The sequence below is a fragment of the Natrix helvetica genome (genome assembly GCF_964273705.1).
Source record: "Natrix helvetica genome assembly, chromosome: 1".
NCBI classification, from domain to species: Eukaryota; Metazoa; Chordata; class Lepidosauria; order Squamata; family Natricidae; genus Natrix; species Natrix helvetica.
Window position 1 is genome coordinate 60,088,756 of NC_138548.1, and position 20,322 is coordinate 60,109,077.

General features: G+C 38.1%; 2 protein-coding genes across 2 annotated transcripts in view; both read left to right on the plus strand.

Moving 5' to 3' along the window:
* SNX6 (sorting nexin 6) overlaps positions 1-5,546 on the plus strand; it is a 28,287-nt gene extending 22,741 nt beyond the window's left edge. The window contains exon 14 of the mRNA XM_081934164.1: positions 4,744-5,546. Coding sequence (XP_081790290.1) covers positions 4,744-4,797 — 54 coding nt within the window. The 3' untranslated portion in view covers positions 4,798-5,546. The remainder of the gene's footprint in view (positions 1-4,743) is intronic.
* Positions 5,547-7,995: 2,449 nt separating this feature from the next.
* EAPP (E2F associated phosphoprotein) lies at positions 7,996-17,029 on the plus strand. The gene is made up of 6 exons (XM_081937644.1): positions 7,996-8,174; positions 9,294-9,475; positions 10,562-10,660; positions 13,707-13,830; positions 15,143-15,259; positions 16,357-17,029. Exons 1-6 carry the CDS (start codon positions 8,101-8,103, stop codon positions 16,628-16,630), a joined length of 870 nt encoding a protein of 289 aa, XP_081793770.1. The 5' UTR covers positions 7,996-8,100; the 3' UTR covers positions 16,631-17,029.
* Positions 17,030-20,322: the final 3,293 nt, after the last annotated feature.

A 20,322-nucleotide genomic window follows, 5' to 3' on the forward strand; every position in this document is an offset into this window, starting at 1 on the left:
GAATGAATTATTATGTTGTCTAGATAACACTCTAGCCGAATTGGTCGATTTCGGAGGTGGGCCGCCACCACTGCCAAGATCTTGGTGAAGGTCCTGGGGGCAGACGAGAGGTCGAATGGCAGGGCCCTGTATTGATAGTGCCTCCCGTCGTAGTGGAACCTCAGGAACCTTCTGTGGGCAGGGTGAATGGGGACATTGAGGTAAGCTTCCTTCAAATCTATTGATGTGAGGAGATCCCCCTGTCGAGTGCAAGCCAGGATGGAGTGGAGGGACTGCATCTTGAACCTTTTGTATGCCAGATGCTGATTTAGGCACTTTAGATCCAAGATTGCCCTCCACCCCCCTGAGTTCTTTGGGACTAGAAAGAGGATGGAATAATATCCTCGTTTTTCCTGTTCCTTGGGAACGGGTTCTATGGCCCTGATTTCGAGCAGATGGAGGATCTCCTTCTGCATGAGCTCTTTCTTTTGGGGATTCTTGGGGGTGGGACAACGAATAAATTTTTGTTGAGGGAAGGATAGAAATTCCAGCACTAGGCCCCTCCTGATCGTGTTGAGGACCCAAGTGTCTGATGTTATCTCCTCCCACCTGTCGGCGTATATCTGGAGCCGACCCCCTATGGGAGGATCCCTGTGATGGTCACTTCCCCCTACGAAACTGTCGGGAATTGGATCCCCCACGAAATGGCTTCCGAAAGGAATGCTGTTGTTGCTGCCTTCCTCTGGACCCGTAATTTGTTCTGTCCTGCCCCCTGTCTCCTGTCTGGGGAAATGGTCTCTGATAAGAAGAATTAGAGCCGGAAGCTTGAGAGTTATCCTGCGCTCTAAAGGGCTGTCTCCTGAATGAACCTGAACCTTTACATTCAGATTTCTTCAGGGTGGCCGGGAGAATTTTACGTTTGTCCTTAGTTTCAATGACAAACTTCTCCAGGGCCTCCCCGAAGAGTTGCCCTCCCTTAAATGGGGCGGAAGCAAGCTTCCATTTGGCCTTCATATCAGCCTGCCAGTGGCGAAGCCACAACAGGCGACGTGATGTCACATTGGATGCCAAAGCCCTAGATGCGAATTTTGCCGCATTAAGGGAGGCATCCGCTGAGTACTCTACGGCGGTTATTATCTTATTGATGTCATGCCGCCATCTAGAACCCGCTGAGGGAGGTTTGGACCTGAGTTGTCGTAGCCAAAGAAGAGAAGCCCTGGTGAAGAATGATGCCGAGGTGGATGCTCTAATGGCCCAGGCAGCCGCCTGGTGCGTCTTGTGGCACGCCTTCTCTGAACGTTTGTCCTCGGCCTTGAGCCCTTCGAGTAAATCTGCTGGAAGATTAGAAGTAGAAGTTAGAGAGACCACCGGGGCATCCACCTCAGGCAACTTCAGCACCTCATCCATTTTGTCTGCTACAGCGTAAAGGGATTTGTCCCCCCCGCTGGGATTGGTCAGGGTACCAGGTTGGACCCACTGCCTTTGGACTACGTCCAGGAATAAGTCCGGAACGGGAATCAGTTCCTGGGTTGGGGAGGGTTCCTGGAATAAACCTTCCTTATGATCCTTAGTGGGAGGGGGGGTGGTCGAGGCACTCTTGGGAGTGGGACCAAGTTCAGTGGCTGCTATGGCCTTGTGAAGGATGGATTTAAACAGGGATGGTTTGAATAACCCTGTAAAGGCCGGTTTATCAGGAGGAAGATCCTCATCCTCCGATAATTCGAAATCCTCTATTTCCCCCTCCTCTAATCCTGTGTCCTCCGTGGCAATAGAGGTGCCAGGCGAAGCAGGGGCATGGTCTCCTACAGGGGCAGGGGTTGCCCTGGCTTTAGGAGTGGTAGAAGAACCAGTCTCTTTCTGTTTGAGACCATCAGCTATTCCTTGGGAGATGGCCTTAGTTATGATCTCCTTCATCTCAGCTGATAATGCGGGACCCTTGTCCTCTCTTGGGTGTCCTCTGGAGCCCTTGGAGGTTCTCCTTTCCTCCCTCTGAAATATATCCTGATATGGTTCCAATTCCTCCCTAACAGAAGAACTGGGAGAGTCTGGGTAGCCCCAGGAGGCATCTGGGGAGGAGTCCCTTGAAATCCCCCCAGTTGATGGAGGTGATCCATCCTGGTGGGGAGAGTCCTGATCCTGAACCTTCCCTTGGGGAGAATGAGGCCTTGCCCATGCCTCCTCTTGATCTGGGAACCTGCTGGCTTTTTGGGCCTGTGAGGTATGGCCTCTACGGGTTCCCTCCTTACTGGTGGGTAAGTCCCCTGAGGCTCGGGAAGGGGATCTATTGGGATTGCCTCTCCCTTCCTTGTTTCCTTTGGGGGGGGGCTCCACTCTGGGCCTCTTGGAAGAAGGCCCAGCCTGCACCTCCAAACCTTCGTCTGCCATTGTTGTTCAGGAGTCACAGGAAGGCTGGATGGGTCTGGAGGGCACCGCTGGGACGAGCCAGACGGCCACGAAACGTCCGCGGTTGCTGTAATAGGCAAGGGAAGCCAGCCGGCGAAATCCCTGCCTTGGAATGCTAGACGGCTGTTTTCGAGACGTTCGGCCTTGCCGGAGCCCCGGACAAGGCCTCTCAGTCGCTAAGCGTTGCTGCTGCTACTGACGAGGTCTGACTGCGAGGTCTGTAACTGCTGCCGTTTGAATCTTGAGGCAATTTGGTGCTCTAAAATGGCCGCCGCTGCGCGCGCAGCCTCAGTAACCAAGGCGACCCTCTCCGAAGTGGAGAAAAGGGCGCGAAAGGTTTAAAATGGCCACCGCTGTTGCCTGGCAGAATTTGGAAGCCGTTAGGACGCCGAAAGGGTCCGAAAAAGGCTTCCGCGGCTTAATAGAAGAGATCTGCCAGCGCCAAACAGCTGGTTGTCTCTCGTAGCAATTCCGCTCGCCGGCTGGAGCCGGACAAGCCTCAAGCCTACCTCGCTTGGCTTACAAGCAGCAGATGATGAATATCAGACCTCCTGAGCTGTCAAGAAATGCTTTAGCTGATGTCAAAATGAAATGGTCAAGAATTCTTTTAATGCTGATGTGGGGAGTCCAAGCAAAAGGTTTAAAACTGAAGAACTCCCCTGCAACAGTCCTATCGGGCGGACTGAGTTTTTAAAACTGACCTGCCAGAGGCAAAGGGGGCGTGGTCAAGGAAAAAACTCAGTCAGTCCTAGGGCAGTTAGGCTGTGTTAACCCATGCTTGGACTCTCCAAGCAGCGCACAGGAGAATATTTATTTCTGAATCAATTTTTATAATTGAAGCAGCAAGTGTTGGAATTAATGGAAGCTCTGGCATCAGTTATATTTGCATCCTTCATATGTTGCAAGTTTGTGTGCTTTTTCCATTTTCCAACTCATTAACTAGAAGTAACTTTTTTAATTTAAAAAGAAAGAAAGATGGGGTTGTGGCTTTCATAGCAGCAGTGAGGTACTTTGGATAGATGTTTTAGTGAAAAGGACTAAGAGATGAAGTTATGTCTCTTAGATAAACTATTTTGTTTAGAGCAAGTTATTAGTTTAATTTTTTTTCATAAACCCCTTTTGTAAATCGAAAAATAAGTCCATGCCCAGTTCCTTTTTTATCATTTTGTCACCTTTTTTCATCTTTGTGTCATGTGTATTTTCATTCTATGATACCTGTCTTATAACCCTCAATTTCTCTCCCCCACCCAGTATTTCTCTATGAACTAATATTTGTATCCCCTCTTCAACCTGTCTATTCATATATTCTTCCATAGTTTTGTCTGCCACATATTTCATTTCTTCTTTATAATCTTCTTAAAAATACATTTTCAGGTACAGCGATAATTGCTTTCAGATTGGTTATAAATTTCTTTCCCAGTTCTTAAAAAATCTTTTAAAATGTGTCAAATGTCATATCTTTATTTCTCATTTTGAAGATTTCACTTTTCTTTTTCTTACCTGAAACGTTAATTGCCTCTAATGGTCCATCTTCTATATTCATGTAATCTCAGGTTTCATTACTGTTTCGTTTTCAACTCATTTTTTCAAAAGGACTTTAGCAAAAGTCCTAATATTCCAATTTTTTGGTCCCTTAATCCATTTAAAACTTTCCTTAAATTCTAATCCAGCATTTTTGCCATCTGTTTTATATTTTTAAAGTTACTTAAGCTTTTAAATTTCAAGTTTTTAATGTTTCTTTTCTTAAAACAATCTTTGAAAGCTGAGAGTCAACTTTGATTGAACCAGCGTACAAGCCTAATAAGTAAAAATAACTACACTCAGACTTCCCCAGCCAGGGTATTCTCTTGCTGTGTGGGTTTTAATTATCACGATTCCTGAAAAACAATATGACAATTGGTGAGAATTCTGGGATTCTGGCAGACACTAATCAAATAATGTGTTGAAATCATTGGAATAATCAGAAAATGATGGCAGTAAATTTGTTTTTAGTCTTGTACATCTTAATCTTTACATTTTAATTGGTAAATTGAGTTATAAGTGTTGAATTTATTTATTATTATATATTGTCATTGCTTTCAGTGCCAATTTGAGACTAACAGAATATTACAATTTAAAAAATGAACATCAAATGGCTTCCACTTGCACTTTAGCTGAACATGTCAGTGTTAGTAATGGGTAACAACTGTAAGAGCAGTTTATGTAAGTCCAGAACTACTAAATCCCAGTATGATTTGTTCAGAAACTGGGTTATATAAAATACAGTCTTGTCAATTCACTTATAATGATGTGCATCTTTTTGAGAAAGGAGGAAATCACAAATTAACAGTGACCTTTGTGTTTTTTTTTTCATTACTACAGGGCAATTTACAGCTGTTGCAGAGCTGTCTGGCAGTGCTTAATGGTGATACATAAACTAGAATCTATCATCCTGTTAATAAGGGCTGCCTTTCACTGGAGTTTACGACTTTGAGTTAATATTTACAACTGGGTGGATTTGGTGACAAAGGATACACAAACACGTTCCTTTTTTCCAAAAAAACAAAAAACACATAAGCGTATCAGAATAATTCCAAATTATATGAAGCAACAATATATTTGCTACATAGAAATATTCACGTTAATTTAATCACTGTACACTCTTATTGTCCAAGAAACCAAATGTTCTGAGTCTTTCTTTTGTGAGAGTAGCCAATAGAATTATGTTTTTGTTTAAAGCTAGTGTTAAATATTGCTGCCATTCTTATTTTACTACCTTTGTAATGTCTGAAGCTGATTTGAAACATATGGTTTCAAAACGATTAAATATTGCCACTAGGTGTTTGTATAATGTTACTGTAAAGCATTGTATTGGTTATTTCACATATTGTTATCAAGCATCTTAACTTTTTCAAATAACATTTCCTAGAAATTTTGGAGCAAACTTTATGTAATCTTTATAATACAACCTCAGAAAAAAAAAGCAAATGCATTAGTATATTTGCCTTAACTTGTAGACTAATCCCAATTACTGTAAAATAAACAGCGCAATCATTGAATTTTTCTAAAATCACAAGTCATTGTATCATTGTAATTGTTAAGCCTGATGTTCTGATAATTGTCTCCACTTTATACTCTTTAATTATGTTTGTTTTTAAATAAATACTTGATTCCCTACTAGTACATATATACATTGAGACACATGTTTAGTGCATCATATATAATACAGAGCTGGAAAAAATAATTTGGGGTCTTAAGTCCAGTCTCCTGCTCAGAGGAGGAATCCAAATTAAAGTGTTCCACACAGATAGCTTTTAGTCGCCACTTGAATATATTTCACAAAACGGAGCCCACCAATTGGGCCTTAATTACTGGGTAATTAATTTCTCTGTCAATCTGTTTTGTTAGAAATTATTTTTTCTAACATTCAATTAGAATTTGCCTTTCTACAATTGCTTATTCTGTATTTTATACCTTGAATGAGAAAACACCGATCTTGACATCCTTCATTTCTTCCCTCAGTTGTTTTTTAAGGTTAAACATTTCCCAGTTCTTTCACTCTCTTCATATGGCATAATTTCTGGTCCATTGAACATGTTGTCTTCCTCTGAAACTGTTCCAATTTTTCTAATTTTTTAAAGTGTAGTGTCCAGAACTGGACACTCTTTAAGGTAAGATCTGATCACAATATAGAGTAGTTCATTACTACTCTATGAACCACTTTAAACCATTATTTCCCATGATTTGGAAATTTCTGTTGACACATGTAAAATTGCATTGCCTTCTTTGGAACTTCATCACACTGCTGACTCATAGGAAATCCTTTATAAGAGGAATTTGCTGAGAAGTTAACTAGTAACAGAAAAGGCAGAGTTACTCAATTCCTATTCTGGTTCAATCTTCTTCAACAGCATTATTTGCCAGTAAGAAACTGACAAAGAGAATGATTGGGCTAAATATTACTAGAGACATGATAAAAATAGTCTTTGGCATCTCTAAATCAGTATGAATAGGATACTGAAGGAACTAATGGTCTGATCAAAACTTTCATGTATCTGAGAAATTGGGATTAGCAGGGTGACTGAAAAAGCGCTTATCCTCCCCCTCTTCAAAAAGGAGAAAGGGAAAATTCATCAAACTTCAGAAGTACTATTATAGGAATAAGACTGGAGGGAAAAAGAAGACGTGAATGAGATTAATATTTTAAACAGTATTTCTAAATCTAGACTTTGAAATCTACTGTGTATGTATTTTAGAATTAACAGTACTATGTGTTGCTAAACTTGTAGTTGTCGTACAAAATTCCCCATGCTGTATGATCTTTAAAAGTACCGAGGCTTAATAAAGCCAAAAAAAAAAAAAATGCTCATTTCTCATTGTGCACCAGAGGTTATCAGTTAATTACGGGCATGGAGGATTGCAAGAGCAGGCCTACCTTGAAAAGGAGCTTGATTTTCATGGGTCCTTACACCCAGCATGTAGAAAAAACAACCATGAGCAGTGATGGTGTAGTAGTTAGAACACAGTACTGAATGCCACTTCTGATTGCTGGGAGTTTGAATCTCACTGACTCAAGATTTACTTAGTCTTCCACCCTTCTGAGATGGTAAAATGAGAACCCAGATTGTTCGGCACAATATGCTGACTAGAGGGCTGTAAAGCACTGAAGCAATATACACGTCTAAGTGCTATTGCTATCCAGCATCCTTCTATATCTAATTAAATAATCAAAACGTGGGAAATCTGGAGTCCACAAATCTTTAAAATGCTGAGTTTGAGAAATACTGGTATCATGTTATATGTAAATGGCATCTTTATGTGCTGTTAGATGTGTCACAGCATCTTACTGGTAGAATAGAGAGGCTAGAATATTTTGTAACTGACATTTATTAAGGAAAACACAAAATAATTTAAAATTGAAATGATTGATTACTCCATACCTAAGGAGTTAGAAAAAAACCTACCAGCATCCATATTCAGAATTGTAAGACTTAATAGGCAAACCCGTATCAGGCGATGTAGGAAAAACTCCCTGGATTCTTACTATAAACCCAAAACACTTTTTCCTGTTATAAATGGGAAGTTTCCCCTGTTCAGTCACAGACAGTCTGATCACTCCAGATTTTAATAGGGGAGAGCGTTTCCCGTGTGCAAGCATGGAGAGTTTTTTTCTCTCTTGCCTTTCGAGCGACGGCAGATTAGGCTTTTTGGAAAATTTGCGTCACTTTAATTGGCTGCTGTTTCCTTTTCCAAGATCAAATTGTCCCAAAAGTGCTTTTTCAAGAGGCAACTGGACTTTTTTTTTTCTTTGAAGACGTGCAAGAAATATAAATCCTTCCATTCTCCATCATCCAGTCAGAGTTGAAAAAGCTTCCTGGATGAAAAGCGAAACGTCTTCAAAGAAAAAAACCCCAGAAAGTCCAACTGCCTCTTGAAAAACCACCTTTGGGACAACCACAACCTGGATGACTGAGAATCTCCATAGACACTTCCAAGATCAGGGATTTTGGATTGCAAACCCGGATATGCACAGGATATAGGCACAGAGACAGATACGGGCGCATGAACTTTGAAGCCGGAACTAAATGTTTTCCGGATTTCTTTGCGGAATCAGGAATTGGTGGGACCAACCACAGGCTTAGAGGAACAGGAAGTGACGAGAAAGGCGTTTTGTGCTAGTTGTGGGGAAGTGGGGGAGAGGAATAGACCAGGTTTGTTTGCTACGACGAAGAGGCCGGCATGAGTTCCCTGCGGGAAGAAGATGATCCTTATGTGGTCGAGGAGCCCAGCGATGAGGACCCAGCGCAGAGCAGGTCTTTTGGGTTTGGGAAGGCAGCCGACAATAGCTTTGCGTTTTCTTACGCCTTTGTGGGGTTGGGATGTTACGCGATCGTCAGCCGAAGGCGAAATCAGGAAAGGTCCTTTTAATTAGTGTCGAGAGATCTTTAGTTGCTTTTCTGAGATCAGGTGAAACTGCTGTGTATTGCAACCTGCAGCTTCCTATATTTTGCAAAAACAACAACAAAAAACCAACCTTGAGGTCTTCACGTTTTTCTTTCCGCAGTTATATCTTAAACGGCTTTGTAAATTTTGATTTTGAGAAAATTGCTCTTACTTATATTTAACTAATAAACCCTAACTGCCCCTAACCTGTTTTGCACAGTGCTATGCTACTTCAATATTAGTATTTGAGTATTATCCCATACTGGACAACCTGTGCTCCTTTGGGTAATTGTTTCGGAAATATTTCCTTACCTGAACAGAGAAAAAGAATGACCAGGGTGAGCAATAAAGCAGTGGGAGCAGGAGCAACGTTGGACTCCCTGCTCCTTGGCAGGGAGCGTTTGAAATCTTTCTCTCTCCCTCCGTTCTTACCTCTTCCCAGCAGGCAGGTAAATGGCTGATGCTGGCTGGGGGAAGGATGGGACTGTCTGGAAAACTATCATGGAACATTGAAAATAAAGATCATGTCAACACAGAAGCATCCAGTAGCATTGAAGCAGGGATATCTTTCCCAATTTTCCCAATATAACCTCATAAATAACCAGTCCTGGATTTTGGACACATTCTGAAAGTTATCCCATTTGAGCTATCTTGGTTTAAAAATTGTTGCTGTATTATATCCAGTTTTGCCCTGTTAAAGGTCATGATAGAGTTTTAGTGATATATAGATTGAAATATAATTCTGTTGTAAAAGGGCAGACATAAATTTACTTAATTACTTTTCATAACTGTTTTTTCAAATAATTGTCTCTCTGAGGTGAGATGAACCTTCAAGCTCACATTTTTTTCTTGTTAGCTGATGTTTCTAGCCAGCTGCTAATTTAAAAAAGCTATTTAGAAATACTTTAAGTAATGTTAAACAAGGGCTACCTGTGTGGTATTCATCTTGAAATAATGATCTCTAATATGTCATCATCTACACTGTGTAGTTCTGAAGATGAAGTGGATGTGCTTTTATATGGCACCCCAGACCAGAAGCGTAAACTGATACGGGAGTGTCTCACAGGAGAAAGTGAATCTTCTAGTGATGATGAATTCCAAAAGGAAATGGAAGCTGAACTTAACTCCACCATGAAAAATATGGAAGGCCAATGGAAGTCACAACTTCCAGGTAAACATTTTTCCAAAATTAAAAATATGAATTGGCTTTCCAGGTCTTTTCAATCCTGATTAGTTTTGGGAGATCAGCTCATCTCAACTAATTTTGCCTATTGCTGTAACCATGAGGGGATACTTAACTCTAAGTATTGAGGAATATGAAGAGACTGGATAATGGAAATGTAGTCCTGAGTCTTGTTGGGCTACAAAAATAACAACCAAAATAAATCAAAGTGCTCGTTTTTTAATTTATGTAATTACAAAATATGAACAGGGCAACGGGACTCAAGATTATATTCCCATATCCAGTCTCTTCACATTTTCTATCAATCAATGTAGATAATATTAATAAAATTGCTAATATGCATTTCTATTTTACAAATATTTTTAATAATGAAGCTGCATTTAAAATTTTAAACAACAGAGATCCCATTCAGGCAGCTGTACTTTGGAGATTGAAAGATAGTTTGCTGTGTGTAATATTTTTGTGTCAAGGCACTCCAAGCATTTGAGGCAGATTCCTGCCCACTTAAGATTTTAAGTCCAGAAGATACAGGGTTTCTCATATTCACTGAGAAATCAGTTTAATTTGTGCAATCACAAAATCATTGTAATGAGAGGCCAGGATATTGACTTTGAATCAAATAGTTTCTCTTTTGTATAATTAATTACCTGAGTGCATTTTGTATAGGATTGCATTCTAGGTAGTTTGAACAAGTATATTCTTCCAACATAATCACTCACAGTATTGTTGGCAGGCTGATCATCTCTGGGGTTTTTTGAGAGATGTTGGAATAAAGATTATTCCATCATTTGCCAAGCTATTGCTTAAAAAGGAACTATTATTAATGAATAATAGTTGCTGAGACGGACCGGCTGTTTGATCCCATGTTCGGCTTGTAGGCTCCTGTAGGTATTTGGTTGAGTACTGTGAAAGCAGAATTGGACTAATTGGACTAAGTACAGTTGATCTTATATGTAAAGAACATAAACACAAAAGCAATTACAGTTGCATGGAATTTCAGTGTATAACTAGGAGGATATGTACATATTTGCATATGTAGAGTGATCTCATAATTGTATGTTTTTTGTAACTTAGATGATGCTTCTGTTGCTGGGCAGTCTGGAACTGTTTCCACTTCTAAGTATTATGATGACATTTATTTTGACTCCGATTCAGATGATGAAGATGTTACAGGTAAATAACCAATAATTTATAGCCTGTCTAAAAGCATAAACAGTAAAATTCCTTTGTCTTCCAAATACAGAATAAACTCTCAAAATCTGAAGTGCTAGTTATATTCTGTTTGCTAATTTTAAAAAAATGAAATGCAATGAACACATATACATCTCCATGCAAATTTAGTATACAATTCTATGGATGCCATCATGGATGCCACTTATTTATTTATTAAATTTATACATTGCCCATCTCACTATCCAAAAAGAAACAGTGAAGGCAGGTGATTTTGTGTGTGTGTGTGTGTGTGTGTGTGTGTGTGTGTGAGTAGGGCTACTAATGTGTTCATCTTTCCTTAAGGATTACAGTATTATCTTTAGTCTATGAATTTGATCTGCACAAAAGTTGAATGTGTATTTCCCACTTCCCCCTCCAATAAACACACTTACAAGCCATAGGAAAATGGCATTGGTTTTAGCCTGTGAAAGTTGATTCTAGTTTTGTCTATTTTTGACAACAAAAATAAATTAATATTGTGAATATATATTATTAATTTATTTTATTTATTAAACACATTCATATGACTCCCCATCTTAACCAATATATTCTGGATGATGAAGATGAACATATTATAAGCCATCTAAAGTCACTTTGGATAGTGAGATGGGTGGTATATAAATGTGATAAATAAATAAATAAAAACACATGACCAGACACAAGCAAATTGAAAATCTAATTCAAGTCATTCTTAAACATTTTTCTAACAATATAAAACAAAGCACACATGTACCAAACTCATAGCCACTTGTGATGCTACATTTGTAATTGTAGTTTCCAAGTAGCCTTCAAGGAGATCCCTATCTAGAATGCATTGTACTAATCCATACATGGGACGCCCAGGTATTAGTACCTGAGAAAGAACTCTGGTATATCAAATGTGTGCATCAGCTTGGAACAGAGAGGGCAACTCCATTAAGAATCAGTGATGCAAAATCACCAGCTATGTAGCCATAACCACTTAGTTTTGATAGGACAGAGTTTGTTTCTCCTCCAACCACATCCATAAAACCTCAAACAATCAGATACGACCTTGACATCATAACTTGTTCAGTCAGGTATTGAAATATGTAGCTGAGTCTCATTAAAATATTGATGGTACCTGACCCTTTGATGAATGACTTTATTCAACCATTGAATAGGGTGGCAATAGCATCAAACCATATAGTACCCTATAATCAAGGGCTTTTGATTCTTTAAAATGAAGTCAGTTATAATATAGTTTTAAGACACATAATTGATAAAACGCTAAATAATAATCAAAAGACGGGAAAGTTTTTTGAGATTCTTTTAAATTGCAGCTATGAAACAATGTACTTTATGTCAATATTATTATTATTATTATTCTTTTTCACTGAAGTTACATAGGTTTACAAAAATATAATGCAAGGAAACTATCAGAACTGGGTGCTGTGTTTGACCTGAAGTGTCAGTGTAAAACTTTGCTATCTCCTTTTATACATGGAGTGGAAAAGTATGAGCTTGAGATTTGTGGCCACTGTTTATGATTACATTTCAGTGCTTACCTGAGAGCCATCAGCAATAAAGAACTATATACTCGGGATTTTCTGTGCCTAGCATAGAAATCAAATTGATTGCTAGAGAAAGACAGTTGCTCTTTCTTGACTAACACAAGTATGTACGTGAGATACACTGTATAAATAAACTCTTACCCAAAAAAGTCAATTCTCATCAAATAATATCAGTTAAAGATTTGGAAAAATTCATGGAGTGGCAGATAGCCATGCTCGTTCTTGGCAATATATACCCACATCGTTAGATCTGGCAGAAGGGGTCCCTGTCCACAAGGGAGTTACATCTGGCGGGACCCAAGGAAAGAGCCTTTTCTGTTATGGTGTCCAAGCTCTGGAATACCAGACTCATCACCAAAACCTTGCTGGCTTTTCACAAAGCCTTGAAGACCTGGTTTTTCCCCCGTTAATTTTTAAGCACTTGTTATGTTCTTTTAAAAAAATAATGTATATACCTCTTTGTGCTTTGTTCCTTTTTTGTTTTAAAAGCAATAACAATATATAATTTTAAAAAGCTTTGAAAATCTGGTTTTGCTGTTGAGCCTGGGACCCTCGTACTACGTTTCTTTGTAGTATCTGTATTGACCGTGGATGTTTGTTATGTTACTGCCTGGCTGCTGTTTATGTTGCATATAGTTTTAGCTTACTTTTGTGTGTATGTTTTTAATTGTTAGCTGCCCAGAGTCTTACAATTTAAATGAACAACAATATAAAACACAAATAAACTTCTGCATATCAGTCCCTGGAAAATAAAGAGGTAGATTGTTGCTGTGATAGTTTTTGGCTTCTCAAGCTGCCAGACTATTGAGGTCTTTCCTTTAATGTGTTAGGTTATTTTATTAAGTTCTTCAGGTGGCTACAAAAGAACCTATTCATAGCAAGCTTATATCAGTTTTTATAAGGCTAATAACTAATAATAAATAAAAATAAATTATTATTTTATTTAGATGTCAAGGCTGATCTTAAAACATATTTAAGTCTGATTGAATCAGTATCCACTGATTAATCATTTTCTAGTCAGAAGGTAAGAAAATGTCATCCTAAATGGGAACAAGCATTCACAAGCTTATTGCTTATGTTTGAGAAAATCTACAGTTCCATTTAATTATGCTAAATAATTATGCTAATTATGGCCATTTAATTATGATTTGTTTTAATGGAGATGAACAGTCATTGTTCTAAATTACTATACTTTGCTGTGCTTTGTGGAAACAGTGGCAAATTAGTCTTCTTGTTGCTTAGGCTGTGCTAATTTTTAAGAGGCTTCTTCATTCTTTTGCACTCTATATATGTGACTATCACATATGGAGATATCAGACTGGGTAAGACCAAATTTAAACTATCACATTTAGGAGATATCTGTTTGGAATATTTTTCATAGATACTCAGGAGATGTTAATTCAATAGGAGCTTCCGTTTTTGAGTTATACATTTTGTGTCATGACTACAAATATAATCTGTCTCAAACGTGACAGGTTCTGCAGAAACCAGGAAAAAAAGAAAACATCACCAACGACGAATTCCAACTAATGATGAGTTATTTTATGATCCAGAAGAAGACAATAGAGATCAGGAATGGGTAGATACGATAAGAAGGAGGTAAGAAGAATGGTGAAACTTTACTTTGAAACTTTACTGTGTGACTAAAACTAGTTTATATTAAGAACTCAGAGCTTTAAAGTTCTGCACTCATTTGGATTATGCCTTTAAATTTAGATACCTAAAGTTTCCTGAATATGGTGGAATATAAATTGAGTAAATAAATAAATTGCATTTCCACCACAGTTTATGCAGTCCACAGATGATCTTATTACCTTAACACTGCCTGCCTTTCTGAATCCCCAAGATAGAGATTAAACCTACCTTTTTTTTCTTAGTGTGAAGTCTTAATTTTACTTAAGGATGTTTAGATTTGCTTGTGTGCCATCAAATCATTTTAAACTCCTAGTGACCATATAGATATTCTTCATTGCAGTCTATCTCTAATCTATTCTTTCAAGTCACCCCATGGAACACTCATCTTTGTCACCAAATCCACCCACCTGCTGTTGGCAGATTTTTTTTTAAAAAAAAATTGGAATAAATTATAAGAGTTTTACATATTTCTGATTTTCTGTCATTGTTGCAATTTTGTTTAATTATTGGTACATCAAAAATATATTAGACTCTGTCCTTTCTGCACATTCAGTTGGGGAAAGATATGCCAGTTGGAATCATATTTTGAGCTAGTTTAAGGCAGGAAGACATTTCATTTGCATTGCTGAATTTTCTAGTAATTATACAAATGTACATATGATAGAATTGCATTGAAATACATGCACCAGAGAGAATGTAAAGAATCAGACAATCTTATATTTAGATCTGACTACTCTACATTCAGTTAAATAAGAACTGGGGGTTTTTTGGCAGTGGTGGGATTATGTAAATACCAACTTTCCCCTTGCCTATCCAATAATTCAGGGGTGTCCAAACTTGGGAACTTTAAGACTTGTGGACTTCAACTCCCAGAATTCCCCAGCCAGCCATGCTTGGACACCCCTGCAATAATTACTACTTCTGCCAGTATGGGTCTGATGACATTAAACACCTCCTTCAGGGTGACATCTATTTGTGTTTCTGGAATGATATGGGATTGTCCTGTTGGGTTTCTCATGTCAATTTGCTTCTGCTTGCATTAAATATGAATAATATGGGTAATCTGGAGAGAAATAAGAATTTATGTAAAACCTTTATCAAAAGGGTTGTGGTGGAGGGTGAAGCCATTTCATTTTGGGTGTGATATTTGTGTGGTTAGGACTAAGAACATTGAAATATTATCACCCACCATTTCTAGGTTTTTGGTATGCATCATTTCAATAAGGATTGCTACATTAATAGTGATGTTTCTTTACTTTTTGCTCTCTTGCTATAGTTATCATAATATAAGAAATGTTCGATCAAAACAAGAAAAACGTCCTGCCATTCCCAACAGTGATGCTATTTTGAACTGTCCTGCTTGTATGACAACATTATGCCTTGATTGTCAAAGGTAATTATTTGAACTCTGCATAATATAAGCTAGCATTTAATTATGTGGTTAGGTTAATAGTTTAATTTGCAATTCAGTTTCCAGAGGTATTTACCTTGCATGTCCTCAAAAAATTAATAAATAGGGACAGTATAGGTAGTCCTCGATTTACAACCACAATTGAGTCCCACATTTCTGCTGCTAAGCGAGACAAGTAAGTTGTGCCCCATTTTACAACCTTTTTTTGCTACAGTTAATCACTGCAGTTGTTAAACAAATTTGGCTTCTCCCATTGACTTTGCCTGTTGAAAGTCAACTGGGAAGGTTACAAATGGTGATCACCATTTGTCATAAAAACTTGCCAATTGCCCAGATTTTTATCACATGACCCAGGGGGATGCTGCAAGGGTCATAAGTAGAAAAATTGGTCATAAGTCACTTTTTCCAGTGTTGTCATAACTTGAACAGTCATTAAATGAATGGTCCTAAGTCAAGGACTACCTGTACATAGTTTTTCATCATTAGTTTGTCAGCAGTGAAAAAATGAACAATAGAAAGGAATAATTTCTTTACCAGTACATTTAGATGCATAAACCTATTCAGACCGATATCTGTTGTGTGGTGAAAGTTTCCATTCTTCATATGCAGCCTGCCCTGAGTCTGCTGTGGTGGATTCTCCCACTAGGAGGAGGAATCAGTTTCACTGGTGAATATACTTCTGCCAGTTCACTGATGCTGTTTACAATAGATTGAGTAAAAGCAGGCAATTATTATCTAAGATGGCTCACATTGATATAGCAAGTCTCTCCCTACCTTAAAGTTACAAATTAAAAACAAACAACACACATAGTGTAGAGACGGAAGATTCATTATTTTTGAAGTTCACAATAAAATGGTAATATGAGCTATACAGATAGTCCTTGAGTTATAGCTGTAATAGAGCCTTCAGGTTACAGTTGGAGGTAGTGATGATTGTTAATTGAGGTGCCCATGTGTGGGTCAATAACTGGAGCACGGAGTGCCTCAGGTTGCATTCAATACTTAAAGGTTTATCAATTTTGAAATATTTAATCAGTCAAGGTCACTGATTTTTCCTTCTCCCCTGTTGTTCTTTTTAGGCATGAATTATACAGAACTCAATACAGAGCAATGTTTGTGATGAACTGTACAGTTGTCAAAGAAGAAATTTTGAAATACAAATACCCACTGAAAAAGAAGACAAAGAGAGGACACAAGAAAATTAAGCAGAGTAATGAATCAATAACTGGCTCAGAAAGCCAGGAAGAAGAAATATATCACCCAGTAAAATGTACCGAATGTTCAACAGAAGTGGCTGCATTAGATAAGGATGAAGTCTTTCATTTTTTCAATGTATTGGCAAGCCATTGCTAAGGTGCACTATTTTACATCCTTCAAGATTATATTAAAATTTTAAAGTGAAAGATGATTTAATCTAAGACCCCTTTTATATTTTTAAAAACACCGCTTGACTAATCCAAAATGAGATTATGCTATCTGTGTTCTTCTCTGTAAAGAATAAGGGAACTTTTAATTTATGTACAGAAGTTGAACAGTTTTATTCTGTTAAGTAAAACCAAAACAGTTCTGAGTTAAAGAGATATCAGTCAATGTATAAAAAAACCCATTTTCAACATATAGCAGTCCAATATTAAGTCTCTTTAATTATGAATAATCCAGTGTACATTTTCCTGCCTATTACTTCATATAATTCCTGAATTATGTGCTATCTATATTAAAGTTGATCTATTATTAAAGGAGATGGAATGTTGATATCATCAGCCAATAATTTTCTCCATTACATAACACTACTTCTAAACCTAATTACACATATAGTCATTAACAAAATATTTTCTGAAAAATTCTTCACACTATGTTTTTTGATTATGCATAGGTCATTAGGCTAGCATTATTACATCAGTTAAAAAGATTAAAAAAATAATGTTTTGTTCAAGTTAATAAAAGTGTGGCTTGGAGCCCAGCCAGCAGCATACTATATTCAAAGAATGATAAAAGTATAGAATTCAGGAAGAACCTCCAATATGAAGACAATTTTAACCAATAGGAAGAGGCATAAAGAGAAATGTAGAAACACTTGCTATAAGTTTTGAAGGTTTTCTGCCATAGTTAAAAGGAAATGAGATTTATAAAATACAGTATTCTCATGTGCATGGACTATGAAGCTGTCAGGGGAAAGAATGCCCTGGGAAATCTGAGATCAATGGACCGTGGCTGATTCCCTTCCGCATATCTTTTGAGATATTGAGAAAAATAAAAATCTTCAAAAGTATTCTAATTAATAAACAAACTTTAATAATAAAATAATAAAAGTAAATGAAACAGAAATAACTAATTGGTTACATTTTGATAATGAAAGCTACGTTTGCCAAGTTGGCTGCCGAACAAAGAAGAGAGGAATTTTGGAATGTGTGACGCGTGCGCAATAAATCACTTTCAGATAAGAACCTTTTTTTGTTTTATGACCTGCGCAATAAAGCTTTCTTAGTTTAACTCTTGAATGTCAGTTTAGGCAGTTCAGGCCTAGCAAACTTTTTAACATCGTGACAGAAGCAGTGCCTTTTCCTTACGTACCATTTCACTTGGGAACGGAGAAATAAATAATCTTTCCTTTGCAACTGATGCACAGAAAACTGGGGAAACAAAGGAGCCAGACTTCCTTTGATTAACATGTTATGATTGACAGAAGCAATTTGTTCATGATACGTTCACATCTCTGGTGACAGTACCTCGTGGAAATATCTTTGCATCTGCTCCATTGTTTTACAAAACCCAATGGGAGGAATTAATGGGTGATATTTGTACAAATCTTACTTTGGAAGGTATTTCTAAAGAGCCTGTTTGATGTAGTGGTTAAAGCGCTGGCCTACTGGGTGGCATTATTCATTTTATTAAAATTTATTAACTGCCCTTGTTACCATAAGGTAACTGAGCAATTTACAATATTGCAAAAATAAAATTGTACAAAATGTAAACACAATAGGAATTAAACAATAGTAGAAATAAATGCACAACTATAATGAAAAGATGGGGGAGCCATCTTTTTGTGCGGGCCAGTCAGGCCAACATGGTTCTCAGGCCAACTCATCTCATAGGGTGGTGGTTGTGGGAAAAACTACAGGAAAGTATTAGGTATGTTTGCCTCGAATTATTTATAAAGTAATAAAGATAGAATAAGAATATTTGCAATGATGATGAATATCTGTAGCTTGGGTGTAGAGTGAAGGTGAAGGTTTATTCTCTGAGGTTGTGGGTTGATTTCCGAACGTTTCATTACCAGGCTAGGTAGCATCTTCAGCAGAGTTTAGGGGATGTCAGTGTCAGTGTTCTTTTGTTTATCATAAATATAAATATTTTTATTCTATTTTGCTATTAGTTTTGCTGTACCCAGAGTGCCACTGTAAAAACACTCCATTTTCACAATGTATTCTATTGTCCTGCAAATTGAGACCTTCCCCACCAGACTCATAGTGCATGTCCATCAAATTGTACTAATTCGCAGCTTAATTGCTTGAAAAAGGTCACCTTAGTTAACATCTTCCACACATTTTTCTCCTCATTTTATCACTTGTTGATAGAATTCATCCAATATTATCAATCCTGTGTTTCTGTGCTTGAGAGCCAAGCAGATATCCAGATGCCTATCTCATAGTGAAAGTCTCTTGACAGCCAACATTTCTGACCAGAATCCTTTACCAGAAACTATTAGATCAACATGAGTTGTTGCACACATACCCTGAAAGTGGATTTAGGATTTTTATGGATTTGTTTACAAGGAAATTATAGGTTAGTTTTAAATATGTCCAGCTGTTTAAACACCTTCTACATAGGACTCTTCTAACCAGTGGTGGGTTCCAGATCCCGTTGCAACCGGTACGGTGCAATGGGGCCCAGCATCAACCACATGAATGCATGTGTCCTTACCTCCTGCGATGCTCCGCAATGCCTCCGCGACGCTGCAGCTGCTCGGGCAGAGCGTCACACAGGCGCCGAAGAGCTGAAATACCGGTAAGGAGAGCAGGCGGGTGGGCCCTTTGGAGCACCGTACCAGAACAGTACCCAGTGTTCCTGGCAGGCATTGATAGGCCCATACCGTGGCATACAGGTTATAACTCACCACTGCTTCTAATCTTTTCTCAAACCGCTGATGTTCCTGGGCTAACTGATTTTCAGACAAAACTCTCACTTTCCTTATATTTGTCCTTTGCCAACTTATTTTTGGCAATAGTTGCCATGCCTGATTGCCATATCTGGCAGTGCATCTTTGCATGGGGGTGGAGAGGGAAAAACAGGAAAATAGCTTTGGACCTAAACATTTTTACATAATGTTTTGAATAAAAATACTAACAGCTAAAACATGTTTTTGAAAACGTAGACAAATTATTTGTTGCAAAATGAAGAGTTCATAATTAATAAAGCGCTCTCTTATTGCCCCGGCCTTTCAGATTAGCCCCATCTAATTTTCCACTAGATTTTCTTAATCCCTTTATTATTATTTTTGAAAATAACTCAAGGCAGGGACGTACATAATGTTCTCTCCTCCTCATAGTTTCCCCACAACCCTGAGAAATGAGTTGGGTGGAGAGAAATTAGCCCCAAGCCACCCAGCCCGCTTTCATACTTAAGCTCCAAGTGACAGGAAGAAAGAACGCTTGTTTGTCAAACAGGAAGCGACCCTTAAGTCCAAGAGGTCTTCAAACTTGGCAACTGTTAAGACTTGTGGACTTCAACTCCCAGAATTCCCAGAAGTCCACAAGTCTTTAAAGTTGCCAAGTTTGGGGACCCCTGCAAGTGAAGTCAATTTAAATAAACTGTTCCCGTTCAGGAAGCGATATTGTAGTAAAATAGTCAGGAAGCTGACAGGACGCTGGACCTGGGGAGTTGTTATGTTCACCTGCCCCACCAAGTTGTGGGTGGGCACAAAAGGGGAAAAAACACATTTATGTTGAAAGGCAAATAAAAACTAGTTTCAATACAACTATGAAGTCTGTCTTGTGGTAGGGAAACACTGGTAAACGTTTTTTCCCTTTTCTTTGAGGATAAAAGCA